The sequence below is a fragment of the Microtus ochrogaster genome, linkage group LG2, assembly GCF_000317375.1.
Source record: "Microtus ochrogaster isolate Prairie Vole_2 linkage group LG2, MicOch1.0, whole genome shotgun sequence".
Classification (NCBI taxonomy): Eukaryota; Metazoa; Chordata; class Mammalia; order Rodentia; family Cricetidae; genus Microtus; species Microtus ochrogaster.
In genome coordinates, this window is record NC_022028.1 from 162,676 (window position 1) to 176,682 (window position 14,007).

General features: G+C 47.8%; 1 protein-coding gene across 3 annotated transcripts in view; it reads left to right on the forward strand.

Annotated features, from left to right (window-relative positions):
* Rftn1 (raftlin, lipid raft linker 1) overlaps nt 1-14,007 on the forward strand; it is a 190,679-nt gene that overhangs the window by 140,477 nt on the left and 36,195 nt on the right. For all 3 annotated transcript variants that reach the window (XM_026785793.1, XM_026785792.1, XM_005359680.3), the window contains exon 6: nt 3,454-3,657. In XM_026785793.1, coding sequence (XP_026641594.1) covers nt 3,454-3,657 — 204 coding nt within the window. The remainder of the gene's footprint in view (nt 1-3,453; nt 3,658-14,007) is intronic.

Genomic DNA, 14,007 nt, shown 5'->3' on the forward strand with positions numbered 1-14,007 from the left:
GGGAGGATGGAGCCTGGAGAGCCTAGATGCTGCCTTGTCTGGCAGTCCTCCCTCCCTCTTCCACCACTCCAGCCTTCTCTCTTCTCATTTCAGCCTTGCTCCTTTTCTGTTTCATTATGCATTGGGAAGTGTGGTGTTTATTGCACCATGTGAGTGGGGATGGCCCTTCTGTGTGTTCAAGAACTACCAGGTGTGGCCTCAACCAAATTCTCACTTCTCCCAATGCAGCAGCTCTGAGTTCTTGCTCAAATTGCATTTGTGCTTAACTGTAACCACCTACAGGGCCTGTTTTGTGGACTAAACCTGCAGGCAGTTCTGGCTAGTAGTGTTTCAGGAGTGACTTTCAATCCAAGCAGATGGGTATCTCAGTTGTTTTGTTTCTAATGGATGCACCTGAGTTAAGGTCTGCCAGTGACCCTGGGTCCCTGATGAGGCCCCAGATGCCGTGTGCTAACCTGCTCTTTAATATGGCGTTCATTTATTTCACCTACTTTCCATCCCCTCCCCCCCCCCCCTCTCTCTCTCTGCACTCCTTGTTCTGAAGGGTGTACAGAATGTGCAATGATAGCCATTTTTTTTGTTTTTAATGAGTGAATTACTAAGTATACAGCAAGCCAAAATAAAAAAAAACACAAATAGGTGGTAGGTAGGTAGACAGACAGACAGCAAAACACCATTCGGCCAGATGCTTACACCATCCAGCAGAAATCGGTGGAGGAAGTTGAGGCACGCAGCCAGAGTCCCAACCGAGCCTCTTCCCCATGGCTAAACTGGCCCTCACTCCTGTTGCGGGCATTTTCCTGCTTTGGGATAAACAACAGTAACATCTGATAAGTTGGTGTTCTGGCTTCTCTCCAGCACAGTGTTTTGACTCTTGAGCTGTATTGCTGTTCTTTCCTCTCTGTCACTAAGCTGGGAGGAGAGCCCATTCCCAGACAAGTGTTCTTGGAGGACACATGACACAGGCGTGCTTTGGTGTGAAACTGGGACAGGCAGACCCACCTCAAGAGCTAGCTTCTCTGTAAGTTCAAACAACCCGTGAAAATCCGTGATATATTATATATGAGATATATTCAATAATATCAAAGGTTCAGATGGGGTTCTTCTTCGCAGCCTTTATTGAACTTCGGGTACAGGGCCAGAAGACACCTAGTCACCCAGCTTATTCGTGTCCTATCCGCAATCCCTGGTCGTTTCCTCACATCTCCAGCTGCCTTCCATCATCATGGCATAGTCTAGTGATTGGATCTGCATGCACCGGGACCTAAATTCTGGTACAGTTATCTTGGGTCAGGCAAGTGGAGTGAAAAGGTAGTTGACTTGGGGCTTGCGTTTGTTGCATACAATCAGACGGCAGTTTCCAAAGCGAGGCACACCTCTGTTGGATGGAATAGCTTGATGAAACTCTCAGTAAGTTCAACTGTTTATAACAGCAGTTTTATAACTTGGGGACCTTACAAGTGCTTGACTAGTGGGTGGGGGGATTTCCTTTGTTCTAGAATGAGTCTCCTACATGATAAACTTTTCAGGGGTCACAGGGATGAATGTGTTTGCTGCTCTTACCTCCTGGCCCTGCATGGCAGTAGAGCAAGCAGGAGTGGTTTACCTCTGTGGTCAAGAAGAAAACTCTCTTGTTAAATCCTGTTATTTAAATGAAGGAAAGTTAGCCAGTTTAAAAGAATAATCAGTGTATGTGGAGTTGGCCCCCTGGATAAGAGTACTTGCTGTACAAGCATGCCGCTTGAATTTGGTCCCCAGAACCCAAGTAAAAAGCCAGGTATGGCTAGGCATGCGTGTAAAGCACCATTGCAAGGTCGAGTGGGCAGAGTCTGGGAGTTTGCTGGTCATGTAGGCCAACCCAACTGACAAGCTTAGCGAGTGACGGCATCTCAAGGCAATTGGCAAAAAGCAGCAAAGGACACACACACACATGCACACACACATGCACACACACACATGCTCTCACATACACGCTCACACACATGCTCTCTCACACACACATGCTCACACATGCTCACACACACATGCTCTCTCATACACACACATGCTCACACACACACTCACACACACACACATGCTCACACACACACATGCTCATACACAGAAACACTCACACATGCTCTCACACACACACATGCTCACACACACACTCACACATGCTCTCACACACACACATGCTCACACACACACACGCTCACACACACACATGCTCATACACACACACTCACACATGCTCACACACACAAGCTAGTACTTAGATACCACCCAAGTGTCACGGTCCTGAAGTGTGGGAGCCTACATCCCGGAGTAGTGCAGGCGTTCCCCGTCCGGAACACATGCATGATTTGTCCTTCTCCCTAATGCCAACCGTTCTTTACGGCCTTTATGCTTTCTGTTTGAGAGGTGGCAGGATTTTCATATCGCCTCAAATGATGCCTTTGGCAACCAGTGCATATTCCCAGCCAGCCTGTGGGAGCAAAGCTTTCTAAGCTGGGCCAGCTCTGATCGCCTTAGTAAATGAACGGTACAGAAATTGGCTCTCCGGTGAAGATTGAAATTCCAGGTATTTGCTCCTGGCAGCGGTTCCCGCTAACCGTGGCTGGCAGTGTGAACAACAGGAGCAAATCAGTGGCCAGGGGTGGTGGTGGTGATTATTGATTTCTGGGCTACAAATGAAAGAGCAGAGAGCTCCTAGCTTCACACCCAGGGCCTGCCTGGCTGATTGAGCTGACCTGCTATTCTAGGCAGGAACCCCCATTTACTGGAACATGTTTATTTTTACATATCAATGTACTTGATGTACTTGATTGAGTATTATGGGTTTGGCCCCAGGAAACTCTCCTGCAGTTTATAAATATCAAGTTCAGGGATGTTAAAAGCTTCCTGGAATTAGAGAAGTGGTTTTCTTTTTGTGAATCTCCTTTTTTTTATTTGTTTGTTTTTGTTTTTTACGACTATTACATTTACTTTGCAAACACTTATGTACGCAATTCTAGAAATATACTTCTTCCAGATGCTTAACAATGCAAATTAATTCCAATAGCAGTCATCTATTAAATCCCGTGTTCAGAACCTAGTCCCACTCACATGCATAAGGTGGGTTCGGTCTCCAGAACCACTGAAACTGAGCATAGCATAATTCAAGCACCTGGTAAGTAGAGGCAGGAGAATCCTAGATTCAGTTGGAGTCCAGCCTGGGCCGCATGAAACCCATCTCAAAACAAAACACACCACAGCCTCCATCAAGCGCACTTTTGAGTCCTTTGTCCCTTGGAGCAACTTCAGTTGCTGCTAGGAGTGGAGTTTTATTCTCTGGCTGGGGTGTGGCACCAGGGATTCACAGCTGCTGCCCTTTCTCAGGCTCCAGGGAGATGATGCCACCAAACCCGGTTTAGCAGATTCGTGCTGTGGACTAACTTTTCCTTTCTCCATCCTTTTTACAAACCCCCACAGAAATGGAGATCTTCGCCTTTTTCAACAGACCGAAGAACCAGCAGAAGTGTCGGCAGTACTATCCCGTCACCATCCCCCTCCAGGTCTCCAGGAACGGCAGGACAGTGAACAGTCTGGATGCCAGCTGGCTGGAGCACATGAGTGATCACTTCCGGAAAGGCGGTGTGCTAGTGAACGCTGTCTTCCACCTTGGCATGGCCAACGGTAAGGACTGCCCCACAGCCCCTCCTAGTCCTGTGACCCTCCCCTTTCCATCACCTTCCATCAGAAAAGCTGCATGGTCAATGCACACACAGCGTTTGATTTCTGATTAACGTATCTCAAGCAGATCTCATAAAGTGACCTGGTGTCCTCTCAGGTGAAGGTCATGGCTTTGCCTCACTGATGGTAACCTGTATCTTGATGGCTTTTGAACGTACGACTGCCTGGAACTGTTAATTGCCCCCCCCTCAGTTCATGGCACTCCAGAAGTGCCAACTGTCTGTAGACACCATTACCGTCTGAAGTAGCAACAGCAGCACCGTGGAGCAGATGGCAGGGAATGGTGGCAGCACCTGGCCCCAGTGAGCTGCACTGGAACACAAGCCTCCTGAATCTCACATGCCCAATTGATGTGGGAACTGTGCCCCAGAAGTGGGCTCGTCATTGGGCTTGGTGAGTGGAATAGCACTCGTGATGTCAACTTTGGAGGCAGAGGGAAAGTCTGTCCACAGAGCTAAAGGGTTTTGAGCCTAGAAAGTTTGGGGTTAACATGGTGGTGAATGGAGTCACCTTCAGAGACAAGGAAGCAGTTTGGAGTGTGTGGCTGACTAGCCTGACAGCGTGCGCACGTCCTGAGGGTTGTGAGTCAGCAGGACTCCTTAAGGAAGTGAGATGGAGCACAGAACTTGTAGATCCCTGCAGAGCCCGACGGGCTTCTGACGGTAGGTGTGATGGCGTGTAGCTTCTTGGGCATTAGCAGGGCCAGGAGTGGAGTCTGGAATCTGTGTTATTTGTGCAGTGCCGAACAAGCATTCTTAGGATAGAGATTGTGTTGTTCTGAATGTGTGGGCTCAGGCAAGTCTTAATTTTGGATGTGGGGTCCCTGCCATTCCTTTGTGACTATCAGTGATACTGTCAACAGGTCATTATAGCAGCAGCAAGCATGGTGAATGGGTGAATGACATTCAATGACTGAGTGAGCTAGGAAAGCATCTAGAAAATGCTGCCCAGTAGAACTCTCTGTGATGGTAGAATATTCTGGATTGTTCCATCCCAAGCCACTAGCCATCTTTGGCACCTGTGACCTAGAAACTGAATTTTTCAATTTATTTCACTTTCATTCATTTAAATTTGAATAGCTGTGTGGTTTGAGAACGCAGTTTTGAGAACACATGTTGGTAACTTCCATACCCCAGCAGCAGATCTAGTAACCCATTGGTATGCAAGAAGCCCTCTTGTTGGCTCCAGTGTCCACTGAAGCCAGGGGTTGTCACGGCTGTTTGGAGGGGCAGGAGGTGTGTGAAGTAGGTGTTCCCAGTCCAGTTCATGAGTCCTGGGGATGCCAGAGAGGACCCCTCAACTCCTGCTTTTGTAGGGACCCTGGAACTTAGATTGGCTCAATAGCTGTTCTTTTCTGTTGTCTGGGCGAGCAGGCAAGCTTTCCATTTCTCCTCGGCAAACCTCTGACTAATGGTACTAACATCTGAAAGATGCTCAGCTGGTAGCACCTGCTTAGGAGCTGCAGGGTAATTGTCTTTCTCTTCTCAGCAAAACTGGGGTATCAGAAGGATTGTCTTTGGCCGCATCATCTGAGCCCAGGAGAGAACACCGTGCAGGCTCCCAGAGCTGCTGATTGTGTCCTAATGATGGCTTGAAAGATGAAAGCTGAGCCCGCCTCTCAGCTCTTCCCTCACCCGGCTCGCCAAGCCTGCATCACAGAGCACAGGGATTTGCCTGGTCTTTAGGTTGGCCTCCCACGTGCAAAATGCTGTCACCGCCTCCCTTGGCTTTAGTTGCATCAAAGGAGAGTTTTCCACCTTTGAAGACAAATTGTGAAGTGTTCCCTGTGACCACAGTCCCTGCAACCCACACCACTGCAGTGGAGGCTGCCGGGCAGTGCTGTGAACGCCTGGGGCGGGACTTACTGGCAGGAAACTCAGGCTTGAAACCTGCCTTTTACCTGTGTCTTTCTGCTGTGCACAGAGGGCTAAGGTGGCCTTGGTGGCTTAGTGACGAGGGTGGCTCTGCTCTAAGAATGAAAGTCTCCACTGACCAGGGAAGAAATAGGCACCTGACCTTTTCCCAGAATTAAAAAGAAAAGACATGCTGAGCATCCTTGCCAATAACCTGGCAGGGGGAAAACCAATCTGTCATGACTTCTAAATGGGTATTTACAATTCTGTTCAAAAATATTTTCCACGGAGCTATAAAATTAGTAAAAGCTTTGTCCTGCAAATAAGGTCCGGCCTCAGTCGGAGACACTCAGTGACTCCAGCATCTATTTTTACCTTCTCAGGATATAGAAGGCTCCATTCAATGCCAAAATGTGGGTTCCTGTCCAGATTTTTTATTAATATCCAAATGGGCATGATGCCACCCAGGAGTTTTGATTGGGTTCATATTCTGGGATCCTTAGAGAATTAAAAGGTAGGAATTTAAGGACACAACAGGAATTTAAGGACACACACAGCAGGGAAGTCTCCCATGTAGCCAACAGAATTAACAGTTTGAAAAGGGGGGGCGGGGAGCTTCTGCTGATAGAGGAAGAAGCACACAGGGCAAAGCCCACAGGAAGACCCTCTGCAGAGCAGAAACCCAATCTAGACTCCTTGAAGACTGGGGTTTTGATGGTCTGTGAGATGTCCTCATCCCCTTGCTTAAGGCTGGTCAGTTTGAACAAAGACAGGGATGCTGATGAGCCCACAACTTAGAGGTAAGCACGACCTTATGTGGCCTTGATGTTGTCAGGCTGGGGGCAGGGCAGGTAAGCTGGGTCTTTGGCTGAGGTCAGGGGTGTGGAGGGAGAAACATTTGTTAGCTTTATTATCTTTATTATTATTATTTGTGGTCTGTCCCTACCTGCCTGTTAGGGACCCGCCTAACTCCAGTCCCATGGGCACATGGCACCGGAGGAAATGTGAGGGTGATGGCCCTTTCCCCGTAACAGCTTCTGGTTCTAGAAGCAGCTCTGTGAGCTGGGGACTGTTGTCTTTGTGAACTGGCTGGGGAAACGGGAGTTCTTCCAGCTAGGAAGTGTTGAGGGAGTGGGAAGAAGAAAGAAAACAGGAGAGGACTGGGAAGTGGCAGGCATCTTGGTGGGAAACTGCCTACCAAATGCAGTTTGGGTGGCCCTTGGGGTGAAGAGAGGAGGGCCCCAAAGTCACCAGAGAGAAGGGCAGGCATGAGCTCCAGGGCTGCCTTGCAGTGCAGGCAGGCCACTGGGGCTCTCCAGCCAATGAGCCTGTTTCTAGAAGAGTGAAGAGGGACAGCCTTGTGCTGAGCTGGCTGCCTGGGGAGTTGAGTGGTTTCTAGGAGCCAAGGGCAAGGTCAGGGGATAGCTGGACATTTAAACATAAGGACACTCAGGTAGCTGATGTCTTCACCGTGGCTCTGGGCCTGCTGTATCCCTGCCACTCTCAGTAGGCCCTGGCACCAGGCCATCACTATTCTTGGAACTCGCTTTGCCTTCATGGTCCTGCATTTCTTGCTTGTTTCTGGTGCTTTCCTCGTGTAACCCCTGGCATTCTCTCCGCATCTCCCCCTCTTCTCCATCCCTATCCTATCCTTGCCCTCTCCTGCCCTGGCAGTCATTACTCCCTTTGTTTCTAAAATAGCCGTACTTGCTGATTACTGGAGCCAGAATCCAGTCCAGCGATGCACTGGCCAGGGCAACTGCGTCTTCACTTTTGCCTGAAGAACTTTTTTATCCCCCTGCCTGCTGCTAGTAGGGAAGAAAGCTTCGTGTCCACTGAAGGGCCTACAGTGCCTCTTGGTATCTTTTTTGTCTGTTTTTCTAGCCACTGTTTCCTATAAATTTGAAGGTAATTTACATGCTGGTTAAATGAAGACTTGACTAGAATATATTCTAGGTCATGTGTTCTGCCCACACATGGGTCATCTGTTTTATTGGTGGGTTTTTTTTTTTTTTGCTTTTTTGTTTGTTTTGCAGATGGGGTTTCTCTGTATAGCCCTGGTTGTTCTAGAACTCACCCTGTAGACCAGGCTGACCTCAAACTCAGAAATCTGCCTGCTTCTGCCTCCTGAGTGCTAGGATTAAAGGCACACGCCACTGCCCAGTGACCAGGGTCATTTTAAATGGGTGTGTCTTTATTCCCGCACCCCTCCTGCTTTTTAAAATTGATTTGTTTTATATGTATGAGTGTTTTGCTGCATAGAGGCCACCACATCTATGCCTGGAGCTTGTGGAAGCTAGAAGAGGACATAGGTCACCTGGCACTGGAGTTACAGAGGGGCTGAGCCACCGTGGGAGCTAGGAATCGGATTCAGTTCCTCTGCAGGAACAGCAAGTACTCCTCATAGCCGAGCCATCTTTCCAGCCCGCATCTCTGGTTTTGAAAGGTTAAATCATCTTGAGATCCTAGATAACTTTGCTGTACCTGTGTTACCCAGGTTTCTCTGAAGAACTGATCAGTCAGTTGGTCAGTTTAGCTCAACAATGGCCATTTCACAGCAGGAAGACAGAGAAGTCACTACTTGTTCTGTGCAGGATGCTGGCTGGCTGGATGTCTCCCCATTTGTCCAGTCTATGAGGCTGCTATCTCCCCATTCCTGATCTACAGCTCAAGTCCTGGGAGACTTCTGAAGAGCTGCTAGTTTCCAGTCCCTGGCGTTCTGAAGAAGTTGAGTTTAATGCAGGCTGCACCAGTAGCGTGGATAAACTTGCCAGAAAGAGTAAGGGCAAGCAGGCACATGGCAGACAGCCTACCACCAAGAGGTGTAGCTGGGATTTAGGATCAGTCTTCCTGATCCAAATAATCTAACTAAGAAAATACCACACAGGTGTGCCCAATAGTTGGGGTTTTAGCTGATTCCCAATGTCAAGTTGATGACCAAGATCAGTCAGCATAAACAAAAAAGCCAAACTCAGTCCTCTGGAAAAGTGGGAATTGTCCTCTCAGCCCTCGCTTCACTTCACACACCCTTTAACCCAGCACCCAGGAGGCGGGGCTCCGAGTTTGAGCTCAGCCTGGTCTATAGAATCAGTTCTAGAACAGCCAGGGCTACACAGAGAAACCCTGTCACAAACAAACATTAGCCACTCAAAGCAATGGTGAATCCTAGTCACCTGGGGCTGGCGGGCCACACACATTAGAAATATGCACACCGCCGTAGCTAGCTCTCCATCACTGTCACACCCCGATGTAAAGCAGCATCAACAGGGAAGATGTGTTGCTGCTTGTACTTTAGAGGTCTCAGTGTGTGGCTGACCACTCCGAGGTTGCTGGGCTACTGTGAGGTCAGGCTCATTACATAGATCACGACCTAAAACTGTTCCCTTCGTGCAGCTTAGAATGTCTGGGGACACGATCTGCATTTATAGGCATGGCCCTACTCACCACCTCCAACTAGGCTCTACCTCCTCAACCTCCCCTACCTCCCAGAGATGCCTCATGTTATGACATAATCAGTGGATCCATCCATCGACAAAGCCTCAGCCTCTGGGACCCAACTGCTTTCAGAAGCCCGCCAGACAGCAATCAGACCTTCAACAAAGGAGCCTTTAGGGACCATGTCACATCAAAACTTAGTACATGTCGTCCAAAGAAAATGCCGATGTGTCATAAATACTCCAGATATCTTATAGACCCTTACACAGGGCCTGCACCCTGAACCGTCAAAGCAGAGAGAGTATATGCAGTTCACGCCGACATAGCATGAGGATCTTGCGAGCCTAACCCATGGATGATGGTGTCCCCGCAGACACCATTTCGTGCATTGTAGTGGCTCCGTGAAGATTTCTTTATGTTGGAAGTAAGCTACATTTCAGATGTAGTTTGTATTGCCAATATACACAAACACAGACAAATCATTTTTTTAAAAAACAAGATTTATTTTATTTTAAGTTAAGAATATATGTGTGTACATGTATGAGCACAGGTGCCTATAGAGGCCAGAGGCATGGAATTCCCCGGAGCTGGAGATGCAGGTGGTTGTGACGTGGGTGCTGGGAACCAAACTCGGGTCCTCTGGGAAAGTAGGAATTGCTTTTGACTACTGGGCTATCTCAGTCCCTCATTTAACTGTGTGGCCTTCGTGGTTATGTGCTGAAAGTGTGATGGCTCACAGACCTGTGGGAGAATCTAGAGAGAAACTGACCCATGCCTAACAGGTGCCTCACAAGCCTTTCACTTGTCAGCTTGAGTTTTTTCTAGAATCCCCTGGGAGACGTGGCTCTGGGTGTGTTTGTGGGGGATCACCACAATTAACTGAGGCCGAAATACCATTCACTGGGTTAGGGTCCCTCCTAGACTGTATAAAACGAAGAGAAAATGAGCTGAGCAGACATTCGTAGCTCTTTGCTTGTTGACTATGGACGGATGCACTGTGAACATCTGCCACAAGTTCCTACTACTATGACTCCAGGAGCCCCAGGGTAGAATGGAGCCTTGAGCCTTAATAAGCTCTCTCCCCTAAGCTACTCTTGTTGGTGTTTCATCATAGCAGGACAGTGATTAAAACATTTCTTTACCTGGCCGGCGAGGCATTGAACTTGCAGGCTAATCCCTGCAGACAAAAGAAGGGTGATTCCTTCAATAAAGGTCAGAAGAAGAGTGAGCACAGGAAGGTGGGCAGGCCCAAGCAGCAGGAAGGGCTCAGGGTATCAGAGAAGGCAGCAGTGGTGATGGGGCTTTGTTCAACAGTGACTATGTTCCCAGTAGGTCACATGATGGCATGACTACCCGTGCAGTTGTGATTACTGAGTTAGCTATAGAGTTAGCTGGGGCTACTCCTGGAGTCAAAATAAAGCGTCCAGTGGACAATAGAGGCCCTCTGAAAATGGATAGAACTTGACTGTCCACTTTAGTGTAGATAGTGGAGTCCTGCCTTGGTTTGCTCAAAGAGCAATCAAATAACATTTGTTTATAAGCCTGCAAAGATTAGATGAGCTGCTTGACCACTTGGCAATGCATTCCAGATAGTTTACTGGCCAGTACCACAGTCTGAGCTTGGAAGTGAACTTGAAATTTAAGGTCTACAGAAGAGAATTGAGCCTAGAATTTATTTCTCGAAATGGTGTGGCTGATTTTTTTTCCCATGTCCTTCTTGTAAATCACAAGCTTGGAATGTTAAGGTGGCCTTTTGCCAAAAGACCAGCATCAAATATTTATGTAATACCCCGGCACATAGCTTTTTGTGCACCATAGGGAAGCATCTTTAATAAAAAAATAAAAATAAAAAAAAACACAGTGATGGCAGAATGTTTTCCGTAGGTGGAGGCCGGTTTAACCTTTACACATCAGGAGTCTTCACTCTGAAATGGACCCTATTTACACCCAGGTTGGCACACACTTCAGGGAGGCTGAGCAGTGGAGGTAATGAGGAGAGGGGACAAGCCCATCAGAGCAACAACTCCTTAAAAGCCCGGCTGTCTGTCTTTCCTTGATGTCTGCTGTTACAGATGACCAGGTTTTGACAGCTCTTCTGAAATTGCTTTGTTGTAGACAAGTAGGTAATTCAGCTTTCTATACTCAGAATCTCAAAGCAGAGCAGCAGGCATGGGTGTAGAGACAGGCAGTGGCTGGGGAGGAAGGGGCGGGAGCCAGACATGGTGGGAAGGACATCTGGAGGGGCCATGTTCATGCCCTCTACCTTGGCGTCTCAGCTCGGTCTCGCTGTGCTCTTGATGGACTAAAGGCCATCTTATGGTTTACGTTGCAATGGACATTTTCGTACTTAGAGCTCAGCAGGTGCATGTAGAGGGTTTTCCATTGAGACGATGTAGGTAGAGGCTTTGGACATTGAATGCTGTCATTCCTCAGTATCCAAAGGATATTGGATGGCTGTATTCCTCAATATCCAAAGCTCAGGAAACTCCTCGGGTGTTGAGATCTGCAGACACTCATGCCCTGTATAAAATGATGGCCCACTGATTGCATATAGCCTCCTGTGTACTTTAAATCACCACAGGATGACTTACAGTATTTAATTCAGCATAGATGCTGAGTAAATGGTTTGTTATGCCATATTGCTTAGAGAACTGCAAAAAGGGGTGTTCTGTCCAACACAGAACTTCATGTTTTCCTGTATGCTGTTGGTTGACTCCATAGAAATGGACCTGTAGAGTCAGAGGGCCACTTCTGACATTTTCTTGAGGTCTAGAGGAACTGTGCTGTAAGGCCTTTGAGGAACTATTGTGTGTCTGCCAGTTTTGAACACCCATAGATGGGGACTGAGGAAGCTTTATTTTAAACATGGTAGGTGGCTCTCCTGTGGCAGGAGCTCTCCCCTTGGAGTGTTACTGAGAACTTAAAACTGAGCCGGACTTTGGGCCATGCTTGTCCTGGGCCCCAAGGTTTACACGAGGCTGTTCACCCAAAGGGCACTACTCCCTGGTAGGTCATCTGTGTTACATGTCCCTTGAAGACCAGTGAGCTAACACTCAGGGGCAGTTGTCATAAAGCACCAGAAAGATCCAAGCTTGCTGAGGCTGTCACATGGTCGATTCCCAGGCTGGGGAATAAATAGGAAGTCCGAGTGCGCAGTTGGCTCACTTGGGGAACTTAATGAAAGTGGAGTGTTGTCAAGGCCACAGGTCCTCCAGGAATCGCTCTGGTAACCATCATTCAATTCAGCTGCCCGGGCATCTTTATCATCCAAGATAGGACTGACCCCAACCTGTGCAAAGTACACTGGTTTCATGCTACTTCATCTAGGTTGAGCACTGTTAATCACTTATGCCACGGTAATGCCATGGAACAAGGCATTCCCAAACTCACTGGTTTATGAGTAGCAGTTTATTCCATCGGGTTTTCTGTGACTGGAGCTCTGTTGTGATCCCCACCAAGCTCACTCCCAGTCTTTTGATAAGCAGGCTCCTGCTGGACCCACTGGGGCAGCTCTGCTCCATGCGTCTTTCATCTTCTCGGATCCAGTTAGCTATAGGAGGAATGTCCTTTCAAAGTGGTAACGGAGACAGGAGGTCAAGTTCAACCCCACATGTGGGTTCAGGCTCTGCATCTCACCTGCTATCATCCTGGAGACGTCTTCTTACTGTTCATTTCCCCCACCAGCCACTTGAGTCCAAGTCCCTTCTTAGGGATTCTGCAATTCATCTGTCATTGGCTGCCCCCAACCACTGAGTTTGCCTGCAGGCTGTCCCCTTTCCGTCAGGAACTCAAAAACCATACAAATCCACACCACCTGCTTGCTTATTTCGTTCATGTCTGTCTTCATGTCCTTTCCTGCTGAGGAAATAAGATACCCAACAAAGCATCCCAAGGTTTATTTGATTCCTGTCACAGGTTACAGTCCATCACAGAGAGTCAAGATAGTGGAACTCAGCATGCATCTATGCTACGAGCAAAGAACAGTGCATATTCAGAGAGCACGGTCTGCATTGTCACATGCAGGATTCCCTGCCTAGAGAGTATGTCACCCACAATGTGCAGCTCATTCATCAATGTTCCATCTCAGTCATCAAGCTAATGTCCTAACAGCCACCAGCTGACCTGGTCTAGGCAAGCCCTGACTGATGGGAGCCCTGGTCTAAACCGCCACGCCCATGACCACCAGCTTCATTCCCTCACTCCACTTTAAATTTCTGTGTCTCCATTCTGACATTCTGTCGCTGTCTGTCTTCCCGCCACATGATGAGCTCTAAGGTTGCAGGGACTGTATTCTGCTGCCCATGAGGCCCCTGGTGTGCCAGGAACAGATGTCAGAATGAGGGGGAGAGTAGGGACAGGTCCTTTGTGGTGAGCATGGGTTTCCACTTGCCCTCCTTAGGTCCAGTCTTTTCTTTCTAGGCTTCACTCAGGAAGCTGAGTTCTGTTGTGTTCTGTCCCTATTCTTTCTAAAATTCTGAGCCTAGTTCTGCCTTCAAGGACCATTCATACAGGTGAGAGAAAGGGGAGTTATTCCTTCTGTATCATCTGTTTACTCATTTTATACCTTTTATTAGTCTTACAAGGGGAAGTGTGAAAATAAAGTTATAATTAATTCTACCACTCATGGCCACTTTTGATATCTTATGTATTTGGTAATTTTGTGACTGGAGAGAGGGTTCCACAGCCAGGAGCAGTTACTGATGTATCATGAGGACCTGTGTTGGGGTCTGGGTGCTCATATCAGCTGACTCACAAAATGCCTGCATCTCAAGCACCAAAGGCCCACACTCTTTTGGCTTCTGTGGTCACCCACACACATACATGCACACACAGACACACAAATAATTTTAAACATTTACAGTTAGCCCAAATGGCACTTTTGTATCTATGGTTTTTCTCCATAATATTGTTTCTTAAGTATTCTCTGATTAAGTTCCCTGCTATTTTTAGGAGAATAGAGAATGTAGCCATTTCACTAATTTTCTATGATGACTATTTTGCTTGT